Genomic DNA, 25,494 nt, shown 5'->3' with positions numbered 1-25,494 from the left:
TCCTTGGTGCCTCACAGTAATGGTCTAGGAGACAGAGGAAAGGAGCGAGATTCATAGATATCGTCAAAGAGAAGGCCCAGAATAGGGAGCACTGTATACGGTCTCATTTTTATGTTTACAAATGGCCAGAGACCACTTCTTTAGAGAGATACCCCAAAGAAGGGGACAATATAAGTGTTTTTTTTTTATTAAAGGGACATTCATTAGTGAAGCTGGTACTGCTGCTAAGTGTGTAAGTGGCCACTCTTAGCTATCACAAAGGAACAGATGCAGCAGGACTGGCGCCCAGGGATTTGGGGGTCCCACTGCATCACAATTATGACTGTCTACCTTAAAAAAGGGGGCATCATAGCTTATTGTCCTTTCAAGCATTAGGACAGAGGTGATGATCCATCATGGTGGGGGAAGAGGTAAAAGAGGCAGAGGAGATAGCCTGCTACTCAGGACTGCAGTTATCATTAGTGCAGCAGGTATAGTTGCATTGGGGTCAAAGAGTGTGAGGGGCTCACAACACCCCAATTATGGGGAGCAGTTTGTTTGGGATATCTGTTTTTGTTTGATGCATTTGCTGTTTTATAACTCTCATATTTGGTGCGGTTCATAAGCTATAGAAAAAGTATTCCTGAAATCATCCCATAAGCCCTGCTCCCTGCACGCAGCTATATCACTCCCGCTCCCCCAATCCTTGCCATAAAGTTTTGGAGGGGGGCCTGACCTCAAAACATTTTGCTTGGGGGGGGCTCTGAGTAAAAAAGTTTGAAGACCTTTGCTTTACAGGGCTCACTTGAAGCCCAGCGCTTGGTCCACCACAGGCCACAACCTTACCTCGCCTTATCTCTTGCTGAGGCTTTTTCCTGGGTGCTCCCAATCACCGCCTCCGCCGCCACAGTCTCATGAGCGGCGCCTTGCACCTACCACCGGCCGTGATAAAGTGAGGGCCGGCCGATCGCCTGCTCCTTGACGTCCTCAACAGCTCTCTGCGGATCCGCTCTTCCGCGTTTACGGCTTGCCGCTTTCCCGCTCCGGTGCACAGCGCTCCTGCCGGCTGACCACGCAGCATACAAAGACTAAATAGAGAGGAAAGACCCAAGCCTTGTGGACTTTGTGTTCATTTTCATGTAGATCTTGGGCAAAGCGAAAGCATTGTTTAGACTTTTAGGATTTACCATACCACGCCACCATCATTTGAGACTTTAAAGGTGACTTCATTCATGACACATCACTCGACTAAAACTTGCTAATGCAAGTTTGCTTGTATGTAAAAATTAAATAAACCTGTCCTGAATATTTTTCAGTCCAAATTATGTTAATTAAAGGGTAATAAATCTGAAGTGTAGCTTCCATTAGTGCAGCAAATCCAGTGGCACTGGCGTCCAAAGGCCTGAAGGGGCTACTGAACTACGAGTATTGATGTATTTCACAGTTCAACAGTGGCTAGGGAGTTCATTTCCTTTCTTGCACTAGGGCACATGACACTGTAATGAACCACACTATATTGGCGTTTGAGGTATTAAGTGCCTATTTGGCCTACTTTTGAGTGATCTGTGATTGAATACATTGCATTCCACAGATTCTTTGAAAACGGGTGTGTCTTCTTCGAGACAACCAGGTCGTGTTTACATATGTTATCCTTCAAAATGTCTTCAGTTTGCCGATTGCTTTAGTGTTAATATATATATTATTTTTTTTTGTACAAAGGTGAACGTTTCCATTGACTCGGCTGACAGGAAGAGAGCAGTTAGTTCTGTGTGCACGTACATTGTGTATCAATGCAGTCGTCCAGCACCATTACACTCCCGGGATCTCCACTCCATGATTGTTGCAGCTTTTCAGTGTCTATGTGTTTGGCTCACTGAACATTCCAACATGCTTAATGAAAAAGTGAGTAACCTTAAGCGTACATCTTTATAGTCAGAAACGAAAAGTACCACTATTAATTAAAATGTGATCTTAGTTACCATCTCTCTTTCTCTATATATATATATATATATATATATATATATATATATATATATATTATATGTGTATATAAATATATATATGTATACGCCTTTAAGGCACGATAAGGTGGGCTTGTTATGATTTTCTACACATTTCTATCTGGGCAGAAAAACATGTTGAATACAAATAAAAAAGACGCTATGCTGTATTTTGAAAACACAGCTGTTGTGCATTCTGGTCACTGTAGTTTATACATGAGTGTTACTTGGACTGAAATTGCACAGACTCGAGCATTGCTTCCAAATAGTGCATTTGCAATTAAATTGATGAGTATTATTCAACAAAGATGTTTTTTAGTCCCAGATTGCAAATATAACTAGCAAATACGAGTGACTGACACTTTTAAAACCAGGTATTTGTATACTGTGTACTTTTTTCACTGTTTACCATCAAAGTGCATTTAAATTTAATGACAACTGATCCTCACAGCTGCATATGACTAAGACCCTTCGGGAGTTGAAACACGTTATGCTATCACTTTTTTATTGCCTGCTGAAATAAAATCAAGTTTTCTTACATCTCGACTGGATGGGGTTGTTTATCATGATGCGGAGAAAGTGTGATTTTTATTTTTATTTTGGGGATATATATATATATATATATATATATATATATATATATATATATATAATTATTTATTTAATGCTTAATTTGTAAAATATGTGCCAGGACCCAAACCTTTTCTTAACTATCGCCTGGTACCGAATACCGAGGATGTGTAGTCTTAATTCCCAATCGTGCATCTTTAGTCCATCGCCAGATAATTCCAGCCCATCAAACTCACTCTTGCAAGTCCTTTTTCATCCTCGTTTTCTCCTTTTGGACTTCCTTTATTTTTCTCTTTCTCAGTCTTTCCTCTTTTTATGTTTTTCTTTCTCTTGTTTTGAGTCAAAGTCTGATGAGGAAAAAGGGGGGGCGCTAGAGGGGGCCGGACAGTAATGGCCGCACATCCGTGAGGCTCTCGCCAGCCGGGCGAGTTATCTCTCCATCAGCCCATCCTGCATCCTGGAGACACACTTCTGACCAGCGCCGGGTGTTGGGCTGGGGCCGGAGCGCGCCTGTGGCGAGTCTTGGGCCGTTCTGCCTGGTGGATCACAAGAAATAGCCACCGATAGTTCCAGCGGGAGCAGCGGGGAGCCCATCGGCGCGAGGAGGCCGGCGTGAGTGTGCACCCGATAACGCGGCTTGCACGTGGACGGAAGGCCGCAGGACGCGGCAGATGTCGGAGGAGACGAGGGGCGACCGGCGCTCGGGACGAGACCTCCTACGGTTGTGACGGACCTGCTGGAGTGCCGGTAAGACGGAGGCTTTGGGCTGCGTGACGGCCACTGACTGACAGATTGCGGCATCTGGGGACGGGAGGGAGGCTCGCTTCCCGCCCGAAGCTGACCCTGGAGGTGCAGTAGGATTACACTCTTGGTTACCTGCGCCCCCCCCCCCCGATTCACAACGGAGAGACACTCCCCACCAGTGCCGCACCACGCACGACCCTATAGGGATCCGCCGTGAGAGGCTACCCACGGAGGGGAGACCCCTCCGACATCGACTGGCCCCGAGCGTAGGTGGGGGCCCACAGAGAGTGACGCTGCTGGCCCCTCCGCACTGCCAACACCGCGAACTGCACATCCAGTGGATTGAGACACACGAGTCTAACGGGGGTGGATCCTCCTGCTGGGCCGGACGGACCATCGCCACCGGGCTCCTGAGGGCTTCGTGGAGTGGGGCTGGCGGGATCGCGGCCGCGCGCTGAGGTCCCTCTTCAGCATAGACAATTGTGTTTGGCGCTCCATTGAAGTACTGGGTATTTTAGACCCAGCGGTGCAGGGGCACACACCCTATGACTTCTGGGTTCACCCTGTTCCAGACCTACAGAAACACAGAGTCTTCTGGGTGAAGTCAAAGATTCGTTTATTGGCTGCAGACCAATTACAGGTATCCTAGAAGTACAACAGCGTGTATGTTCTCAGGAGACTGCTGAAAATCATAGAAACGGACTTCATCTTAAATACACTTTTCCCTGCCTCAAGCATACATTCCTAGGTTTTATGATACGGCAATATACAAGTGTACATTACAAAGAAAAGGCAGAGTCATGATGACCATCCCGCATTCCAGTTCGGCCAGCCCACAATGATTTACACAGTAAGGTTCAGATCCCACATCGGATGTCAATAGACCCCCCAATAAACATGAGCATCTCCTGTTTTGGGAAACAAGTCATAAAGCAGGAACAAGCAGGTGTGGAAGAGATTAGCCGGGGGATTGTATAGAATGAAAGGGTTTTATGACGGGTCAAGCCCTGATGCTAATCACAGGTGGACAGAGGAAGGGGAGCTCGTGAGACCGGTTTGACCTGGGGCAGCAGAGCCAGCTGCCCAGGTCACAGAGAAGTCAGAGGAAAAGCCCATGTACTGTGAGGCCCGTATTTACTCCATTATAGCCTATGTGAGGGCAATGACAAGATGGCCACTGCTTCCAAAATGGAACCCGCGTAGTGAAGCAGAATAACGTGTACACAGTGCATTCATAGCTAGAACGATATATAAAGCACTTGTACATGCCGCATTTACCATTTGCGGTTTGTTAATACCAAGATAGACAGGGGTAGAGCCCCGTCCCCTACGCGGTCCCGAATATTAAAGTACGACAGACCCTCCTTTTGCCCTTACATAGGCAATCACTATACTCATCTTAATCCGAGTCTAGGTCAATGTTCACAAAGTCATGGAGATGTTGCTGTAGCATCATCCTATTACTTAGTTCGTCCCTCGATACAGGTTTCCTTATACATAAGGTAGCACAGAGACCACATATCGCAGGAGCACACTGTATACACAGACAGAACAGGAAAAGAATGGCTAAGATCATTCCAATGACCATCAGAACTTTCCAACCCCAGGCAGATATCAATTCCCAGAACCACCCCACCAGTGACCAATCTCCCTTATCCACGTGTATGGCTTCAGATATTTTATGGAGTTTGGAGATGGCTTGATACACTGTTGGAGCATTATCTGGTATGAAAATGCAGCAACTGGATTGGATGACCTTGCATACCCCACCGCGGTCTGCAAGAATAACGTCTAGAACCATGCGGTTCTGCAAAGTCATGAGGCGATCCGCTTGGAGCTCAGCTGTCAGATTACTAAGGGCACCAGCCGTTACATTGACAGTGGATTCAACCACACGAGTCAGCTGTCTCAGGTTCCTACTGTTGACCATAGGTCCCCAAAACGGCAGGAAACCCAAGAAGAAGTCTCCCGCTTCCTGACCGGCAGTATCCTCCTTACTAATCACACCTCTCACAACTCTGGTTTTGTGATAGTCAGAGGCAGCAGTAAATGTCGGCGGTAACAAGTTCGCAATATAACATGTGCCCGAGAAATCAGGGGGCAGCCATGTATATGCTCGGTCATTACAGATGAAATATGTGCCCTTGGCAGCCAAAAACGCAGGGGAAAACTGTGACGGAAAAGTGTACGTTTCAGTACAGTCACTTCTTCCCAGTTGAGCTCTAGGATTCTGACCATTACCCTGTAAGCAGAACCGACCCATGTGGGGTACGACCCAGATTGGAGATGAGATTTTTCGCTGTCTTTCACCCAGACTAATACTATACCCCGTCGCGTTCCATCCTACATAAGGTCTCAACTCTTCTTTGGGAATGGATGAGTATGCATCGATATCCCTACTCATATCGGCAACTCCTTTCATCAAAGCCTTATTATTGGTGATAGGTCTGATGGAATGCGGTTGGCGAGGGGAATATGTATCTAGAGCATAGAGAAACATGGTCTGGAATGCCCATGACGATCCATTGTAACTGTACGGCAGCACCAGGTAGGGAATACCCTTGTTAATGGTATGTGGCATTAACCCACACACCCAGCAATTGGTCGTATTCATTACCAGTTGGTGCTGGTGCAAGAGCTGGATAAACGAGTTATTTACGAACTCTGATCGTCTGGTCTGTTCGTGCTCAGGCAAAGGGTGAAAAGAGTGAGAGGAGGCAGTAGAAAGAGGTATAGGCTGTTCAGTGGGTTCAATGGGCTTTTGAGCGGAGAAAAACACAAATCCTACAATAAACATTATGATACTACACAGTGTAAAAAGGCACAAAAAGACAAAACATTTACTTTTTACAATTCCATACATCCTTGTGTTAAAGTTCATTTCCTCAATCGGTCTCTCCATCTTAAAAAACTCCATCCTCTACTCGGGCCGCTCGCGGCGGATGAGTGTCTTCTGCTAAGGAGTACGCCTGTCAGTCCAGGGAAACGCCCTAGACCAACCAGAACCGTTGACCTAGCGTCTTCGGCCTGTACCCCAAAGTCTTGGCACCGCGACCCTGCGGCAGAACCCGGATGGTGGTTCGAAAAACAAAAAATCAAGAAAGTACTTCAGATGGGAGAGCAAAAAATGTTAAAAAGGAAATAGTGAGGAAATCTTTTTGTCCATGGGCCTAGGTCTCAAATTATAGCGGAGACGGCCAGGTGCTGTTTGGTCTTGAAACAAAAGTTCAGGCTCAGTGGTGTCCAGTCGATTTGATGGTGGCACAGCTTCCTGCAGAATATTGTCATTCTCTTGGTCTGAAACTGTGCCTCTTATGCGTGCGTCACTGAATGGTACAAAACGAGGTACAGTGTCCGTCTCAGAGTCGGCGATACCCTCCTTGACCCACTGGTCATATGGCAGAGGCAAAGGGACTACTTTACAGTGGGTACCATGGATCCAGTGCTTCTTCCCTTTCACTCGCACTGCTGATCTTGTCGAAAGAAGAACAAGATGAGGGCCGATCCAGCGAGGCTCGTCGTTGCTCTTGCGCTGGAAATTTCGGACTAGCACCCACGTACCAGGGTTGATAGGGTGTCCAGGAGGTTCAGAAGCTTGGGGAAGAGTATCATGTACCTGTTGGTGCAAAACACGCAGTTTAACAGTCAAATCATACAGGTAATCGAGCAGTACTGGATGCTCTATCTCACTGAACTTCATGGGCCTCGGTACACCCCATACATTGGCCGGACGGCCAAAGACAACCTCGTAAGGGCTAAGCCCCACTCGTGAGTGTATGGTCATTCTGGTGGACAGGAGTGCTAAAGGCAGAGCGTCAGGCCATTTAAGACCGGTGCTCGCCTGGATTTTGGCCAGCTTGAGCTTTAAGGCTCCATTGTAGCGTTCTACTAATCCAGCTGATTGGGGGTGATTTGCAGCGTGGAACTTCTGCTTTATCCCTAGCCCTTCACATACATTCTTCATCAGCTTACCCACAAACTCACTTCCATTATCACACCACACCATTCTTGGCATCCCAAACCTAGGGAAAAACTCCTTCACAAGGGCTTTGGCTGTGGATAGGGCAGTGTTATCTTTCAGCGGATAAGCCTCTATCCATTTTGAGAAAGCACAAACAACCACCAGTACATATTTCAGGTTGTTGCATCTTTCCATGTGAATAAAGTCCAGCTGTAAAACTTCAAATGGACATGATGGGGGTGCAAAGTGACCAGCTGGAGTTGGGGTTCCCCTACCAGGGTTGTACTTCAAACATACTATGCAATTCTTGACCACATTCTCTGCACACTTGGGAATCCCAGCATTCTGCCATACTGGAGCCAACAACTTGCATATACCTTTCGTACTGATATGTGCCATTCCATGTGCCATAGTAACCACTGGAAGCACATATGCATCAGGCAATAACCATCGCCTATGTTCTGTCAGATAAATCCAACAACCATTCTCATCCAACTTACCCATACTTTCTCTCCACTTGCTTAACTCTTCCTCTGTGGCTTCAGCTTGAAGCGACTTCACACTTTCTATTGTGTTCTCACACATTCCCACATCATTAACCCATCTTGCGGGGCCTGCAACATACATTCTAGTCTTCACATTCTGTGCTGTTTCTCTCGCGGTCTCATCAGCAAACGCATTCCCACGTCCAACATCATCTGTGACTTTCCTGTGCGCACTGCATTTCATGATCGCAACTTGCAACGGTAGGGTCAGTGACTCAAGGAGATCATTCACCAACTTGCCATTCTGAATTTTAGCTCCATGCGACGTCAGGAACCCACGCTCCTTCCACAGTCGCCCAAAATTATGAGCCACGCCAAAGGCGTACTGGCTATCTGTGTATATGTTTACTCTCATTCCTTCAGACAACACACATGCTCTCGTGAGAGCGATTAATTCTGCTGCTTGGGCCGAATTATGTGGCACTCGTGCAGTTTCCACGACCGTGTGCAAAGTCGTGATAGCATATGCAGCAGTCGTGTCACCATTAGGGAGCTTGAAACAGGAACCATCTACCCATAAAGTGCCATCACACTCAGTCAGGGGAGTATCTTTTAGATCTACTCTCCCTTTCGTCTCTTCTTCTGTTCTGAACAGACAGTCATGTTGCTCAATCTCATCTGAGTCTGCTGGAATTGGCAACAACGTGGCTGGATTCAGCGTATTGCATCTCTTTATGTGTATGTGATTTGCTAACAGTGTAAGCTCATAACCTGATAATCGCGCACTAGTCAAGTGTTGTGTCTTGGTTCTATTTAATAATGTGTCTACAGCGTGTGGAACCATAACAATCCATGTATTGTCCATTACCAAACCAGCAGATTGTCGGATAGACATCGCTGCAGCAGCTGTCGCTCTCAGACAGCTTGGCAATGCCCTCGCTACAGGGTCCAAGGTTGATGAGAAATACGCGCATGGGCGCGGTCTGTCGCCAAAAGGCTGTGTTAACACTGACAACGCACATCCATCTTTCTCGTGAACATACAATGTAAAAGGCTTACTGTAGTCAGGGGTACCCAACACAGGTGCTGAACATAATGCTTTACGCAATTCCACAAAACTTTTCTGGCACTCTTCAGACCATGGGATAGGATTCGGTGTGTCTTTGCATGTTAAGGCTAACAAAGGTTTTGCCAATAAAGAAAAACTAGGAATCCAATGCCTACAGTATGAAGTGATGCCCAAGAAAGCACGTACTTCTCTCTGTGTTTTTGGCACACTCAACTGTGCAATGGCTTGAATTCTTTCTGGGGTCAGTTTCCTTCCCTCCTTCGATAAGAGATGACCTAAGTAGGTCACTTCTTGTCGACAATATTGCAGCTTAGAGAGAGACACTTTGTGATGGAAAGCGGATAAATGGCGCAACAGTGCCAATGTGGCTTCTTTACAAATCTTTTCAGTATCCGCACCGATCAGTAAATCGTCCACGTACTGAATCAGGATAGCGCCACTAGGTAAAACAAGTGCATCAAGCTGCGCTTTCAAAGCTTGACTATATATTGATGGACTTTCACAGTAGCCCTGGGGAGCGCGTTTGAAGCGGAAGCTTCGGCCTCCCAGACTAAAACCAAAAATATCTCTGCTCTCTTCTGCAATTGGGATGCTAAAGAAAGCATTCTTTAAATCAATCACTGAAAACCATGCAGCAGAGGCTGGAATCATTGTTAACAAGGCAGTTATATCGGGGACAACCGGAAACTGTGGCACAACAATCTTATTAACCTCTCTAAGATCAATCACAAATCTGTAAACAGGTGGCTGTGAAGGATCCGTTCGTTTTAAGACAGGTAAAATCGGACTATTGCAAACGTTGCCTCTTGTCTCTTCAATCACACCCTTATTAATCAAGTCGCTGACAATGTCTAACAATGCTTTCTGCACTTCATTAGAGATCTTGTACTGGGGAATACGTGGCCGTCTGACATTAGCCTTTAAAGTCACCACATATGGCGGTATCTCCAAGAGGCCCACATCATTGGGACCAGTAGCCCAAAGGGCATCCGGAAGGAATGACAATTCAGGTGGCATTGTATTTTTAGACAAGTACATTGGGGAAATCACTTTCTTGCCTAATGTAAGTTGTACTCCTGAAGGAGAACAATACAGTGTAGCGTGCAATCTTTTCAACAAATCTAATCCCAGCAAATTCTCACCACAACCTGTTGTCAGAATCAGGGGTGCTTTCAGCTCGCAAGGTCCAACAGAAAGTGACATGGGACTAGAAATCGGGTTCCTAACCGGGGCGCCAGAAAAACCTACCGAAACATTTATATCGCCAGACAAAGGTGCGCCAGGGAGTTTTGAATGCATGATTGAACTCTTTGCAGCACCAGTGTCTAGCAGAAAAGGCTCCGTTACATTTGCTGTAGTCACCTCAACATACGGTCCACTCTGATCCACTGGCACTGAAACAACTCCCTCTCTCTGTCTATGGCTGTCCTAGTAATCATTACTTTCTGCATCACCGTCCTCTGCATAATAATCATTATTATAATACTGTGCTGTATTACTAGTCGCGTTAGCTTGCTGATCAAAGCTATTGATGGTATTTTGAGGCGGCAGAGGACGCGCATTCTGGGGAGCATTTCCACGCCCTCTGCCTCTAGGAGCTTGCTGACCACCCCTACCTCTTGCGCCATACGCATTACCGTTCTGCTGCATTAATTTAGGGCAACTATATTTATAATGACCTTCCTCTTTGCAGTATGAACATTGGTTGGGACCTACAGGGACACGTGGTTGGTAATACCCATTCATTTGCTGATTGTTCTGAAACTGTTGGGGTTGGTGATAGACACCTTGGGGTTGCCTATAATTATTCTGACCTCCACGTGGCGGATAGGCCTGCTGTAAAAGGACCTTTGTCTTTAGTTCCTTCGTTTTCTTCTCTGTTCTATCTTTCTCGTCTTTATCTCTATTTTCATAATACTGTGCAGTAGCCAGTATTTGCGCTGAAGAAGAAACAGCCCAAGAACTTTCTGAATCTTTTAACTTTTTACACAGGTCAGGAAGTAAATTCTGCACAAACTTGTCCACAAACAACCGTTGGCCACCCTCAGTACTCCTATCCTGCCCACTGTGATCAATAAACGTTTCTTCAAACCTAGTAAAGAAGTCTGACACTGTCTCATCTTTCTTCTGCTTGCATGCAGATAACTTGTCCCAATTTACGCGCATCGCAGGCATTATTGTCTTCATATACGTGATGATTCTACCAGGCAGTTCAGCTACTAAAGGTTCTGGTTTCGCACCACCAGTTTGTCTAGCATCAGCAGCAACAATGTTAGCCCATGTATCCCCTAGTTCTGCATTGTGATCTACATTACGAATTGACCCCATAGAGGCTCTGGAACAACATTACCAAACAACATGTCTATGTCGGCCAGATTCATAATGCATGACCCTGCCGTCTGTGACAACTCTTTATAATAACCTGCTGGGTTCTTACGGGGATCAGGCAAGGACTGCTTAAGCGCTAACACCTCAGAGCGCTTCCATGGAACATGCACCCAAACACGCTGGAAATGCGCTGCCACAGCGGGGTTACCACCGGCAGCTGCAACCGCTTCCTTCCATACCGGGGGAACTTCTCTCATAGGGTATTGTCGCGTTTTTACCTTTTTCCCCACAAGGACATCTTGTTCAAACAATGATTGTTGGCAATCATCATTCCTAAAGGACAATACAACCGCAACTGCTTTATCTACTCCGCGGTCCACAATTATACCAGTTCCAAAATCGAACCTCACTCTACACAATTCCTGCGGGCTCGGATTTTTACCACTATCCTCCAATTCTTCACAGAGAATTTCGCACATTTTCTCGAACACATATCTCTGTTTCGGGGCATCCCATTGATGGAAAACGTTGACAACTGATTCCACATCATACAGTGAAGGGAAAACAATCCATCTACGCGCCATGTTATCTATTACCTTTTTCTCATCGGGGTTAGGCAATTGACTGCGCAGTTGCTTACGCTGTAAACCAGGAGTTGCACCAGATGACTCAAAGAGAGGAGACATTAATGTAGTAACCACATTAGCTAAGCGCTGTCGCACTGAAGGAGAAGCTGAGGCGAGAACAGGGGGAAAAACAGAGGGAAGAAAAGAGGATGTAGAGACAGGTACTGGAGTGGTGGAAGGAAGAGTGTCAGGGGAGGCAGCTGCTGTATTAGGCAAAGTCGCAGGAAGTGCGGGGGCAGTTGGAAGCACAACTGGCGGCCCTTGAGAGGGCTGCGCTACATGGATAAGAGCCGGTTGCAAAGTAACTGGCGGTAGCGGCAAGGCTTGCAGTATATTCACTGGAGGTGGCATATTTACAAGCTGGGGAGGCGCCGTGGCATTTTGAGCATACGGGGGTGGCGAACTCAACAAATGTGACATCAGGGGATCTTTCTCCTTTTCTTCTAACTCATTCTGCTTAGAATGTGGTAAAGCTGGGTAACATTTGTCAATCCCTAACTTGCGCTGCCTATGCAATTGCTCACTCATCTGCTCCTCTTCAATGTCTTTAAATTGTACAGCTGCTTGCATTACTGTCATACCCTTCTCTCTCTTATTCTTTTTCGCTAGCTTAATTTCCTTTTGTTTGGCTTCCTTTCGCCATAAGCGGAAAGAGTCAAACATCGCCGGCCGGGCTTTCTTCTTAAACAATTTAATTTCCAAATTATCTAAACTATCGGTATCAAAACTACCATTTTGGGGCCATTTTAAAACACCATCTTTCCTGGTGTAGTGGATCCATACTTCGTTATATGCAATGGGGCCTACACCATGTTTTACATAGAGCTCATAAGTTGGAGTTCCAACCGGAGGAACCGGACATGATTCTTCCAGCTGGAAATCTTTTCCACAACCCAAACAGAATAATCTACCAAATAGTCCAGAACCAGGCATCTTTGCTCACTAGTCTAGATCCAAACGTCAAAGGATTATCGATTACGATATTCTCGTGAATACACGAGTCCTCTGATTTTGGCGTTTGCAAACTCCAAAGTACCAAATTACCAAATCAAACGATCCCGAAGGATACCAAAAACAAATAGGAGACGCTCCACTTATACTTAACTGAATATTGTTGATCGATGGCGTCACCAGAAGACTCTCTCGATTGTTTCGCTCTCTCAGATTCGTCAAGGGTCCAAAACAGGTCGATTAATCAGGGCAGCAGTCCTTCGTAGCCGTCGGGACGCGGAGAACCTCGCAGAAAAGACTTTCGGACCACGTCGACATGCAGGGGTCGATGAAGTGGCGGCCTTCCTCCGGAATTTCCACACGAAGCTCCTCACGAACCTCTGGCTTGGACTGGTACCGCTGAAATCGTCCCGAGTTGGGCGCCAAACTGAAGTACTGGGTATTTTAGACCCAGCGGTGCAGGGGCACACACCCTATGACTTCTGGGTTCACCCTGTTCCAGACCTACAGAAACACAGAGTCTTCTGGGTGAAGTCAAAGATTCGTTTATTGGCTGCAGACCAATTACAGGTATCCTAGAAGTACAACAGCGTGTATGTTCTCAGGAGACTGCTGCAAATCATAGAAACGGACTTCATCTTAAATACACTTTTCCCTGCCTCAAGCATACATTCCTAGGTTTTATGATACGGCAATATACAAGTGTACATTACAAAGAAAAGGCAGAGTCATGATGACCATCCCGCATTCCAGTTCGGCCAGCCCACAATGATTTACACAGTAAGGTTCAGATCCCACATCGGATGTCAATAGACCCCCCAATAAACATGAGCATCTCCTGTTTTGGGAAACAAGTCATAAAGCAGGAACAAGCAGGTGTGGAAGAGATTAGCCGGGGGATTGTATAGAATGAAAGGGTTTTATGACGGGTCAAGCCCTGATGCTAATCACAGGTGGACAGAGGAAGGGGAGCTCGTGAGACCGGTTTGACCTGGGGCAGCAGAGCTAGCTGCCCAGGTCACAGAGAAGTCAGAGGAAAAGCCCATGTACTGTGAGGCCCGTATTTACTCCATTATAGCCTATGTGAGGGCAATGACAAGATGGCCACTGCTTCCAAAATGGAACCCGCGTAGTGAAGCAGAATAACGTGTACACAGTGCATTCATAGCTAGAACGATATATAAAGCACTTGTACATGCCGCATTTACCATTTGCGGTTTGTTAATACCAAGATAGACAGGGGTAGAGCCCCGTCCCCTACGCGGTCCCGAATATTAAAGTACGACACCATGCGAGGCGGTTCCCACTGCTTGATGGTTTCTGGCCCTTCCCTCTGCTGACACCGAGTGGGGACGTGTGTGAAGGCGGCTCAGAGTACAGAACTGGTTCCCTATCATAACACACGGCGGGGCCCTAGCAGCTCCGGAGGGAGTACTACATACTGGTGCAACTATAGGGTAATTTGTCTCTGACACCTTGCCATAATAGGGAAGGCAGACACTAAGCAATCCCGGCTCCCCTTTGAGACTCAAAAGAAAAAAACCCGTGCCCCGCCACCGGGGGACGGCGATTCTGATGGAGGGGATGCTGAGGAAGTGGACTGGAAGGCGCTCCTACTTAACATGCAAACTAGCCTCACCTCAATTGACTCGAAAGTTGACGGTATGTCTCGACGCCTAGACTCTGTAGTGCATAGACTCGACCAACAAGAGGAGAGAGTTAAGGAGTCGGAGCAGCGGATTTCTGGGCTGGAGGATGGGGCGACGGTCACCGCAACCAAAGTATCGCACATGGAGAGATTGCTGAAGGTGATCGCCGACATGAACGAGGACTTAGTAGCGCGGTCGCGCCGCAATAACGTGCGCCTTATTGGTCTGGCGGAGTCTACCTCTGTAGGCAAAATGGAACTCTTCATTGAAAAGCTTCTGTCTGACCTGTTTGGCGCGGATACCTTCTCTCCGCAGCTGGTGGTGGAACGAGCCCATCGCACCCTGGGCCCTCGCCCCGTACCCGGAGCCCCCCCGCGGCCTGTCATCATCCGATTTCTGAACTATAGAGATCGCGATACCCTACTCCGACTTGCCCGGGAGAAACAACCTGTCCGGTTCGAAAACGCCACGCTCTCCTTCTTTCCAGACTTCACACAATCGGTGCAGGATGCGCGCCGTAAATTTGGGTCGGTCAAGAAACGTCTGATCCAAAGTGGAATTCAATACTCCATGTTGTACCCGGCTCGCCTCCGGGTGGTTCACCATGGCAAGCCTCACATTTTTCAGGACCCTTCTCAGGTGGAACTCTTTCTACAAGACCACAAGCGCTCCCGGGGAGCTGCCGGATCCCCGTCAGAGAGGGCTGGCTCCCGCTCACCCACTTCTGCTCTTGACTGATTAAGAGCATCATAGCTATTACTCTGGTTCCTCATGATACTATAGTCTTGTTTTGCTCCCACCTTGGGTTCGGGCCTGGGCGCTCGCTATGTGCGCTGATCTGTGCCCTGGCCTTATCTCGATGAGCTACCAATCGTTGGGCTCTTTTGCTCTCATGGTTTCCTGGATGTTGCTTAAATATGACCTCGCCTGGCACCTCCCTCCCCCTCCCGCGCCTTCCGCTGGCTACTGCCTCTGGCGGACAGCGGGTGTAATATCGGGGGAGTTGGAAGGCGGGTCCGGACCCCTTGTGTCCCCCAATTGGGTGTTCCCCAGTAGGGTAATGACTTGGCATTATGGGTTTGTAAGGGGTGGGGGAGATGCCCGGCATGTTTGGGATGTCGGAGTGGGTGGGCGGGGAGGGTTTCAAGGGGTTGTTTGTTTGGTTCGAATTTAGTATTGATACTGTCAACATGCATAGTGTTGTTGCACCGTCTGACACCTTCAGCATACAGTGCCACCAGGGAAGGAATTGCACAGTGCGCTCCCAGACCTATTCTTCCCATATCTGCAGACATGAGTCACGCCGCAAACCTTTATCAGTGGGGGGGGGGGGGGGGGGACTACTCTCTGCTATCACCTGGAATGTCAGAGGACTGGGAGATCCGAGGAAGCGGAGACACATCTTGGGAGCCTTGGACAGATTAAGGGTTCAGGTAGTCTTCTTGCAGGAGACCCATATGGATCCCCATCGCGGAGGCTCCTTTGCCACCAGGTGGGCAGCACACTCTACATTTGCGCCCTACTCGTCCTATGCGAGAGGTACCGCTATTCTGATAAAAAGAAGTGTTCCCTATACTCCCCTGGGCGACGCAGCCGACCGGGAGGGACGGTATTGTATAGCTTGGGGTAGGATAGGTGTTGAAACCATCACCTTGGCCTGCTCCTATGGCCCTAACTGTGATGACCCGAGCAGCTTCATTGCTCTCTGGAACAAGATCAGGGACGTAGAATCAACACATCTCATTTGGGGAGGGGACTTCAATGCTGTGCTTAACCCTGCGCTGGATAGGTCCAACCCTTCTGCACAGCACTACACCAACACACACAGATACCTACGGGACATTTGCGATGCACAGGAAGTCGTAGATGCCTGGCGCCACTTACATCCGAATCGGAAGGAAGGTACACACTGGAATACTGCTCATGCCACGTGGGCCAGACTGGACTACATTTTGGTTTCTAGAGGTTTAGCTCCCTCTCTGGTCGTGGTACAACATGTGGGCCGCACGTTCTCGGACCACTCCCCGGTGATGGCCAAATTCCGCTTGCCTGACATAATGGGGAGGCCACCCTCCTGGCGACTCCAACCTAACATTTTACTTGATGAACTTTTCCGCACCGAACTGTGTCAAGACATTGAGGACTTCCTGTCACATAACAAGGGTTCGGTGGAGCGAGTTGTCACTCTGTGGGAGGCGCTAAAGGTCACAGTGCAGGGTATTTGTATCTCCAAGAGCTCCGGTGTGTTGCGCGCCTTACGTACCACATTGCACACATTGGAAAACACATTGCACACACTAGAAACTCAACCCGATTATGCCACTAACTCGGATACTCAGGCACAATACCGAAAGGCACTGTCGGAGTACAATTCCACCGTGGAAAGGGAGGTCAACTTCCGGGGCAAATACTTCAGGGCGAGGGTTTATGGGGAGGGAGAGCGACCCGGGAGGTTCCTGGCGGGAGTGGTTCGCCCCCCACGAGGCTCAAATTTCGTATTGGAGCTGGAGGGAGACGGAGGGGTACCTCTGCGAGACACAAACTCGCTCCTGGCTGCCTTCACTGCCCACTATTCGGCCCTTTACCCTACTACTAGAGTGGGTGAACTGGATATGGACGAATACCTGAGGGAACTCACGTTAGGATGGCTTTCAGACCGTCAACGGGAGTTCTTAGCTGAGCCCATAGGCCTGGATGAAATTAGGGACGCAATTAGTCAGATGGCACCCGGGAAGGCCTCTGGCCTGGACGGTTTGCCCATGGACTTCTACAAGGCCTATGTAGATATCCTTGTGCTAGTGCTTCGCGAGGTTTATATGGAGGCTCATGAGTCCGGCACACTTCCCCTATCCATGCAGGAAGCTCTAATTACCTCCCTACTAAAACCCGGGAAACCGCCTCAATATTGCGACTCTTACCGCCCTCTCTCATTAATCAACTGCGATGCTAAAATTCTGACCAAGGTGTTAGCCAATCGATTGCAGTTGCTCCTGGGGGGCCTGGTGCTGTCGGATCAAGCGGGATTTGTCCCCGGCAGAGCCACCTCCCACAACCTCCGGACCCTCTTCTCAATCTTGCAAAATGTAGACCCTGACTTGCCGCTGGTGGCGGTCTTCTTGGACGCCACTAAGGCTTTTGACTCCTTGGAGTGGGACTATCTCCAATGTATCCTGCGAAATATGGGGATGCCGATAGGATTCACGCAGTGGATCGGTATCCTTTATCGTCAGCCAGTAGCTCGGGTGGGGGTGAACGGTCGGATATCAGAGGCCTTTGCTATATCGAGGGGGACACGTCAGGGGTGCCCCCTATCTTCATTGCTGTTCGCCATAGCGATGGAACCGCTGGTTGCTCGGCTCCGACAGCATCACCGGGACAAGGCTCTGCGCTGTCTACAGCGGGAAGTGCTCATATCATTGTACGTGGATGACATCACGCTGTACATCCGCGACCCTGCTGCTAACCTTAACCCTATCCTGCGGGAATTTATTTGGTTTGCGGGCATGTCTGGTATTCAGATTAATTGGGGAAAATCCACTATATTCCCGCTCACCGCGGCTGCTCAGCCGTTCCACCTTGATTACCCCCTGCGGTGGTGCGCAGATGAGGTCCGATACCTGGGCATACTGCTCTCTCGAGATCGGGAAGAATTGATTCGGATGAATTACGGCCGCACATTTGATACTATTCAAACTTGCGTGACCAGATGGATCACGCTGCCTCTCTCTTTTGCGGGACGTGCATCTCTCATTAAGATGGTAGTTCTTCCCAAGCTCCTTTACCTCTTCTTAAATATCCCATATTATCCGGGCAAGTCCTTCTTCCAACTCATGCGCACCGAGCTTATTCGTCTGGTTTGGGGAGGGAGGCGGCCGCGCCTGAGCTGGGACATCTTGACTCACCCATTCGCGCAGGGGGGCTTTGATTTACCGGAGTTTGAACTTTACTACTATAGCGCTCAGGCACACTACGTTTATCACTGGTTCCACCCCACTCCCTTTATGCCGCAGATAGCGGTGGAACATTGGTTAGCAGATCCCATCCCATTAGAGGGTGCCATATTTAGTGCGCCAGAGACAAGGGTTGCGCACCATACCACAGTTTCCAGCTCAGTCCTAGCGTGGTGGCATATTGCGAAAAAAGCCCGCACGACACTGATGTATTCCCCATTGCTTCCCCTGGCATACCATCCTCTGTTACCCATTCTGCAGGAACAATTATTTAAGACATTTATGGCCAAACTTAACATTAAGACGTGGGGAGACCTATATTAGGACGGACGATTTCGTTCACAGATGCACATGTTAGCCGACCTCACACCTACTCCCATGGATACATTTCTCTACATTCGTCTACGCAGTGGTGTTCGTGCACTGACAGAGGGATTTCCTGACGAACCACCCACTTTAGACCCTCTACACCAGTTGCTCAAGGCTGCCACTCCGGCACACGCAGTCTCTAATCTATATCACTCGCTACGCACTACACCGGACCCAGAACCCTGCAAGGCACGTACTAAATGGGAAGCAGAATTAGGTGTACCCATTGACGACGAGCTCTGGAGCTTTTGCTGTCTACAGACCGAACAGATCTCCTCCAGCAGTATATTCAGGGTTATTCACTACAAGTTCCTGCATAGGCTTTACTGTACTCCAGCTCACATGTGTAGGGTAGGCCTCCGAGAGGATGATCTTTGTTGGCGCTGCCGCACACCAGCGGCGGACTTTCTGCACATGGCCTGGGGCTGCCGGGAAATTGCCGACTATTGGCGTCAGATATACTCTGGCATCTCGGAGATGATAGACGTCCCCCTGACGCCTTCTCCAACGCAGGCACTTTTGGGCTGCACAAAAACCGTCAAGAAACCGATCCGCAGGTTTGCCACAGTTGCTTTTCTCATAGCAAAGAGACTCATAGCATGTAGGTGGGGGAGGGGCAGGGCTCCTAAATTCAAAGACTGGATCAATGACATGGTACAATGCCAGGACACTCGGCTCAGATACGCGGAGCTTCTGCCTACAGCATCCAGACCGGTGGATATCTGGAGTCCGCTTACGACATATCTGTTATCGCATCCACAGACATAGCAAGCCTCCATATAACCAATTGCTCAGATTCTACACTACTACTTCCACTGGATTGAACTGCTTGAGCGGGTGGAGGTGGTAATTCGTTCGGGTGTAGGTTGTCCTTATGTCTCACTCCTGTCCGGCGGCGCTCCTGTTGATAAATGGCGAGCCCTCCGGGAGCTGGCACGCCCCACTCTTCTGTTGCGGGAGGGTGGTGGGGTTGTGGTTCTCCCTCACTGTTCCTCCGACAACTATGGGTTCAACACTATGACTATGATGTACTATATATCTGAGATATGGAATGAGAGGCCACTACACATGGCGGATTCAACCTATGCACAACTTGTACATGTGTATACGGATCACTGGGCGAATACAGGTTACACGACACAAAGTATGTTGCAGCCCCATTGCCTATCATACTATACATCGATGATTACTGTGACCCTGGCGGGTTGTAGGCGGACAGCTGTGTACATCACCATCTTCCATTTCGCATATCACGCTGCCGGCCACTCGTTGGTTGTAGGCTTGGGGCTGTGTACTGTTTGTTCATGCTGAATAAAAGTTTTTGAAATAAAAAAAAAAAAAAAAAAAAAATAAGTCTGATGAGGAAAAATAAGTTCTGGCGCCCCAAAAATAAGTTCCAGTGGATCCCACCAGAAACCACCGGTCCAAATTAAGTGTGTTAGTTACACAGTGACCTTAGCCACTCTGTAGTTATAGTTTACTTTCCCAAGTATAGGAATTCCTCGGTGTACGGAAATTACTTTGTATTTTTTTTTTTTTTTTGTATGGTCACCCCCAGTTTTTCAAACTGATGCTGCTGGTTGTTCAACTCAGAGTGCATTGAGGCCTGCTAACCAGACCTCGTTGCCTGTGTCCTTACCCTTAAACTGATAAGTAAATTAGCTGTCTGGTAGAGACATCTAGCCGCAGATTCCTTAACTTGTGAATTTGCCCCAGGCATCAGACTGGATTCAGAGTTTTCTCTCAACAGTACCTTTGCGTGCCGGGGGGTGGTTTTGCAGGGCTCCATACGACATTGGCTTGGAATATGACATCAGTGGAGCCATTTAAGTCCCCTCCAGCACGCTGACGTCAGTTTCTTCATTTTCCACGCTGCACGCGGATCCGAAGTAGCGTATCTCTAGCTGTTTTCAGCCTGATGTGATGAGCCTTTCTCGTCTGAAACAGTGTGCTGAATTCCTATGCCCTAAGTTTAAGGCCAGTGGGACCTGTGCTCAGCAAATGTCCGGTACAGACCCACAATCTTTTTGTATGTGGTACTTAGATGAGCACCTCTACACCAACTAGTGTGACGACTGCCCGCGGTTGAAGCCGAAGGCTCTGCGGGAGTGGTGCATAAAACTTCTGACGGCACGGTTGACACGGACCTTCAGCTCCTCGCGGTATCAGTCATCCTCCCGATCCTGGGGTTGTTCTCGTAAGCGCTGCTCTTCTGCCCGTGGTCAACGGCAGCGTTCCCAGTCTGGCTACCCCTCATTGTAAGCGGTGTTGTAGGAGATCAAAGTTCCAGGCCTCTGTGGCTCCTTCAAGACTCTGGGTGGATCATGGAGACTCTTCTACTTCTGCTGCGGTGTCGCTACTACGCCTCCCACCTTTTCCTGGAGCCGGCATGCCTGGAACCAGATGCAGGAGTACTACAAGGCCGTCCATCTTGTCTTTGGACCCTCGTCTCTCTAAGGAGTTCCTACAGGCCCCAAGGAGGTGCAGCAACTGTGTCATCGCCGACAGGTTCGCTCCGGTGGCAGTTCCAGTCTCAGACACAGAGGCAGCGGTGTGCGGTCTTTCGGGACCTCTGCTAGTGATGTCGGTCGACGCCAGCTGTTGCCCTGCCGGTGCCTATTTACCACGGCGCCGGAAGACTTCCAGCAGTAGTCAGTGCATGACACGGCTGTGCGCTTCGTAGGGTCGGCTTTGCCTCGGCTCCTTGCATCTTCGCCGATGTTTACCAACTCTTTTCCACCTTCCCAGGCCGATGTCGGTATGACGCAGTCCGGCGCCAGTTATGGAGCTGTTTTCGGTGCCAATGGTTACTATGGAGGTTTCACAGTACCAGTTGGGGGAAGAATGTGAGGAGATGATCCCCGTTGAGCAGCCAATGCTTGTAACTCCTACTATGTTGGACAGCTGGTTTGCTGAGCTGGGTGAAGCAAGCGGGCTGTATTCAGCCTCTGCTCCCTATTTTATCCCCTCCTGGCTAGGCCTCGGAGGCCAGTTCTTCTTTGGCAGAAGTTATGAAAAGAGTGGCTGAGGTCTTACATCTCACTCTACCTACAGTGGAGAAGGCTACGGACCCTCTTATTGAGGTCCTTCATTCCGGCCAGTCAGGGGTTGAACCAGTACTCTTTTGTGAGGCACTATCTGATATTTTATTGGGGGCATGGACAAAATCCGAGTCAGGTGTGCCACTGGACCATGCTATTGGCCACAAATACTGCCCTGCCCCAGGGGACTCTGCTTGCCTTATCCGACAGCCGACCCACTGCACCTTTGTGGTCAAGGCCATTGCGGCTTCCCCTGAGATGGAGAACCTTCCCCATTCCCCCTTGAAAAAGAGTCCAGGAAGCTGGATTGTTGCAGGAAACTTGTTTTTCCTCCTCTAGTGAAGCATTTTGATTCACCAACACGATTTGGGTCCTTGGACGTTTTTTCCATGCCTTGTGGGACTCCTTCGCACAGCTTTTACCTTTGTTCCCAGAGGCTAACAAGGACTAGTTGATCCAGTTGATTTTCGATGGTCGTCAGGGGCTCAAACTGCTCATCAGGTTTGGAATGGACTCTACCGATTCCATTGATCTAGCCATGGCATCGGCTGTGGCATTGCACTGGCACCCCTGGCTTCAGGCGTCTGGATTTTCAGAATCTGCCCAGACAGGCTTGCTTGACGTGCCATTTGATGGGGTTCAACTTTTTTGTGCCCAAGCAGATGCAGCCTTATGTAGGTTTTGGGCTAGTCAGGAAGGGCCTGACACTTAGCTTGCCCCCCCTCCCATTTTTCCCTTGGTTATGCAACACAGTATGCGTTTTGTGGCATCGGTCGCCAGGTCATTGTTTAAACTGGTCTCTGTTGCTGCTGGCTAGCCTTCCGTCTGAGACCCTGTGGAAGGTCTTACCCTACTGGCCGGTGGGGTTCTTTGGATGTGACTGCTATGTGAATCCCTTATCATGCGATTCCCATTAGCATTATGTGATATGTCTTAGATGTTGAGGCCCTAATTGGTAGCTTTGAGGGCTGTCTGCCGGCTAAGTTTAGGAGATGCACTTTGTGATCCTGTTCAGCTGTAAGTCTGATTCCAAATCTAGAAAGTCCATAGACTTTCTTTGGTTACTGTTACGAACCGTTCCCTGCTTAGCCATGTAAACTTGTTTTGTTTAAATGTAAGTTTCAACCAGGTCAGCATTTTGTGCACTGGCAAACAGGATGAGCACCGCACTCACACACAGTCACTTTTCAATTTCCACTAAACTTCAGAAGCAGAGCCCAGCTCACAGTGGTTGTCCTGTAGGAATGCGAAACTAACACAAATGCAAACTTGGCACAGGAAAGCCATCAGTTGTGTGCCAAATGCCTTTTCCTTCAGATCTCAGGCCCAGCCTTCACCCCCTTCTCTTTTACTAATGGGCAGCACTCACTCCCTTACCTTTCATACTCATCTTGCCTCTATATGTAATCCGATTTATACTTTGAAATGGCTTGGGTCAGGTATATGTTTGTTTTTGCATGGCTTAAAAATGCTCAGTTTTACAGAGGAAAACCTGGTTAAAACGGTTTCCTTGTTTTGCATGGAGGAAACTGTTTATTTTACAACCATCCTGAGGCGCCTGGGCCCTTGGCACTGTCTAGTCTGCATTCCTTTCATGGTGTGGCTGCCAAGTTGAAATGTTTAATTTCACACACGGTTATTAATGCAAGCCTTTCAATGTAAACTCTTCTAGCTTTCGAATTTTAGGCGCACACATGCATTTTTTGTACAATTAGATGTTTACCAAACGTGCTCAAACGAGATGATGTGAGGCTGTGAAGTCCGATGCGGTTACCTTGAAAGAAATTAGATTTTTCCTTGACACACTCATCGTTGTATATATCTGAAAGAAAAGTTAGTTATAGATTTCTTACCTTAGATTACCCCCCACGTGTCAGACTGGATCCAGAAAGTTGTTTGTCAGCAGTACCCCAGCGCGTCGGAAGGTGGCGTTGGTTGACTCCGCATCCGTCATTGTGTCGTGGTCGCCGGGATGATGTCGCGGTAGCTACATAGATGTGCTGCTGGCAGTTCTTTCTTTTTCCGCGCCAGCAAGCGCAGATCCGAAGAGAGCGGTACCCCCAGTCACTTTTTGACAAGAGTTTTTTTGCGACTTTTGTCGACTTCGTTTTGAGTCTTCAACCGACTCCTGCAGCATGAGGGATGCCCGGTTTCAAGGCATGCGGTTCCCTTACCCGACTGATGTCGGTGGCGGATCCACACCGCGTGTGCCTCTTCAGCCTGCAGCACAACCATGACCCCAAGTCGTGCTCCGACTGTCGAACATGGCCCCGAAGTCTTTGCGGGAGCGGTCCCGAAAGCTCATCGAGGCCTAGCAGTCGGCTCCACGTCGCTCAAGGTCCTGGTCGCATGGGAGGTTGAGGGACCAATCGTGGAGTCATCATCACTCTTCTAAGTCTTCGCACTCGGGGTCAGGTAAGTCGAAGCACAAGAAGAAGTCGAAGAAGCATTGTAGCTCTTTGACTTCCCCTTGTCCGTCGGCCGACGTGACAAAGGGTGCGGGTGGTGCCCCTTCCGCGGCTCTGCATGCAGAGTCTTCAGGGTCGACTCCGGCCTTGCCTCCCTTCCCAGGACCGGGAGCGACCCCTGCCCAGGTTCGCCAAATTTACGAAGCGATGCACGTCCTCTTTGGGCAGCCCGAATCCGCCAGCGCCTTTTGTCCCCACGGACTCAGCTGGGGGCCCTAGGCCTTTGACGCTGACGGCTTCGGCCTCTGCACTGCAGGGCCCCCTTGGATCCAGGCCTGGATCCGGATCAGCGCAGGTTGACCTCGTTAAACCGCCACTGGTGCCGACACCACTGGCACCACGTTCGCAGCTGACGCCGGCTCGACCCCCAGCCGGCGTCGACCTCGACACGGAGCCAGACCGGCGTCGGCCTACGCCGGATCCGACGCCAATGGGGAATTTGGTCCCTGTGTTCCACCCTGGCCATTTTCAGCCAGATTGGCAGCCAGAGGAGGGTGAGGAAGACTGGGAGGGGTCTGGTGACCCTTTGACAGACCAGTTGGAGTGCTATCTGGACTGGAGAGAGGAACTGGGGGATGCCAGTGGTTTTGATACCTCCCCATAACTAGGCCTGTTGTCTCCTCCTACCGTGGCTACAGAGGAGAGAGCATCATACGCAGTGGTGTTGCCTAGGCTGAGGCTCTCCACCTCGAGCTACAAACGGTGGCAGTCAGGGCTAACCTTCTAACAGAGGTGCTCCAGCCGGCAGCGATCCCTTCGGAGCCCCTGCTCCCGTTTAATGAAGCCCTCACGGATATCCTTTTGGGCAATTGGTCCAGGCCCAACACAGGTGCTCCTGTGGACAGGATGATTGCTCCACGCCACCGCCCGGCCCCGGGCAACCCCACTTTCCTCTCCCAGCATCCCACCCCTGAGAGCTCGGTGGTTCAAGCCTCCACTTCTAAAGGCGCCTTCCCTACGGCACCACCGGAAAGGGAATCCAAAAAGCTGGACCACATTGGGAAGAAAATGTTTATTTCTGCCAGCTTGGGACTGCGGTTGGTAAACACCGCATGTCTGTTGGGCTGTTACACCCACTCTATGTGGGATTTGGTGGCGCAGGTGCTGCCTCAGTGCCCGGAGGAGGCCCGGGCCATATTCTCCCGTGCAGTTGCCGAGGGGAGAGACGCAGTGAAGTTTATCATCCGCTGTGGGCTGGATACCGCCGACGCACTTGGCAGGACGATTTCAATGTCAGTAGCCCCTTGACGCTACGCCTGGTTGCGTTTGACTCGTTTTTCCGGGGATGTCCAATGCACCCTTAC

General features: G+C 49.2%; 1 protein-coding gene across 6 annotated transcripts in view; it reads left to right on the top strand.

Moving 5' to 3' along the window:
- The window catches only part of RALGAPB (Ral GTPase activating protein non-catalytic subunit beta), a 2,310,294-nt gene that overhangs the window by 976,469 nt on the left and 1,308,331 nt on the right, over nucleotides 1–25,494 (top strand). For all 6 annotated transcript variants that reach the window (XM_085618929.1, XM_085618931.1, XM_085618928.1 and 3 more), the window contains exon 17: nucleotides 1,699–1,881. In XM_085618929.1, the coding sequence (XP_085475055.1) occupies nucleotides 1,699–1,881 (183 nt within the window). The remainder of the gene's footprint in view (nucleotides 1–1,698; nucleotides 1,882–25,494) is intronic.

Source organism: Triturus cristatus, chromosome 7 (assembly GCF_964204655.1).
Source record: "Triturus cristatus chromosome 7, aTriCri1.1, whole genome shotgun sequence".
Taxonomy (NCBI): domain Eukaryota; kingdom Metazoa; phylum Chordata; class Amphibia; order Caudata; family Salamandridae; genus Triturus; species Triturus cristatus.
Note: the sequence above shows the minus strand (reverse complement) of the source record. Positions and strands in the feature narration are given on the sequence as shown.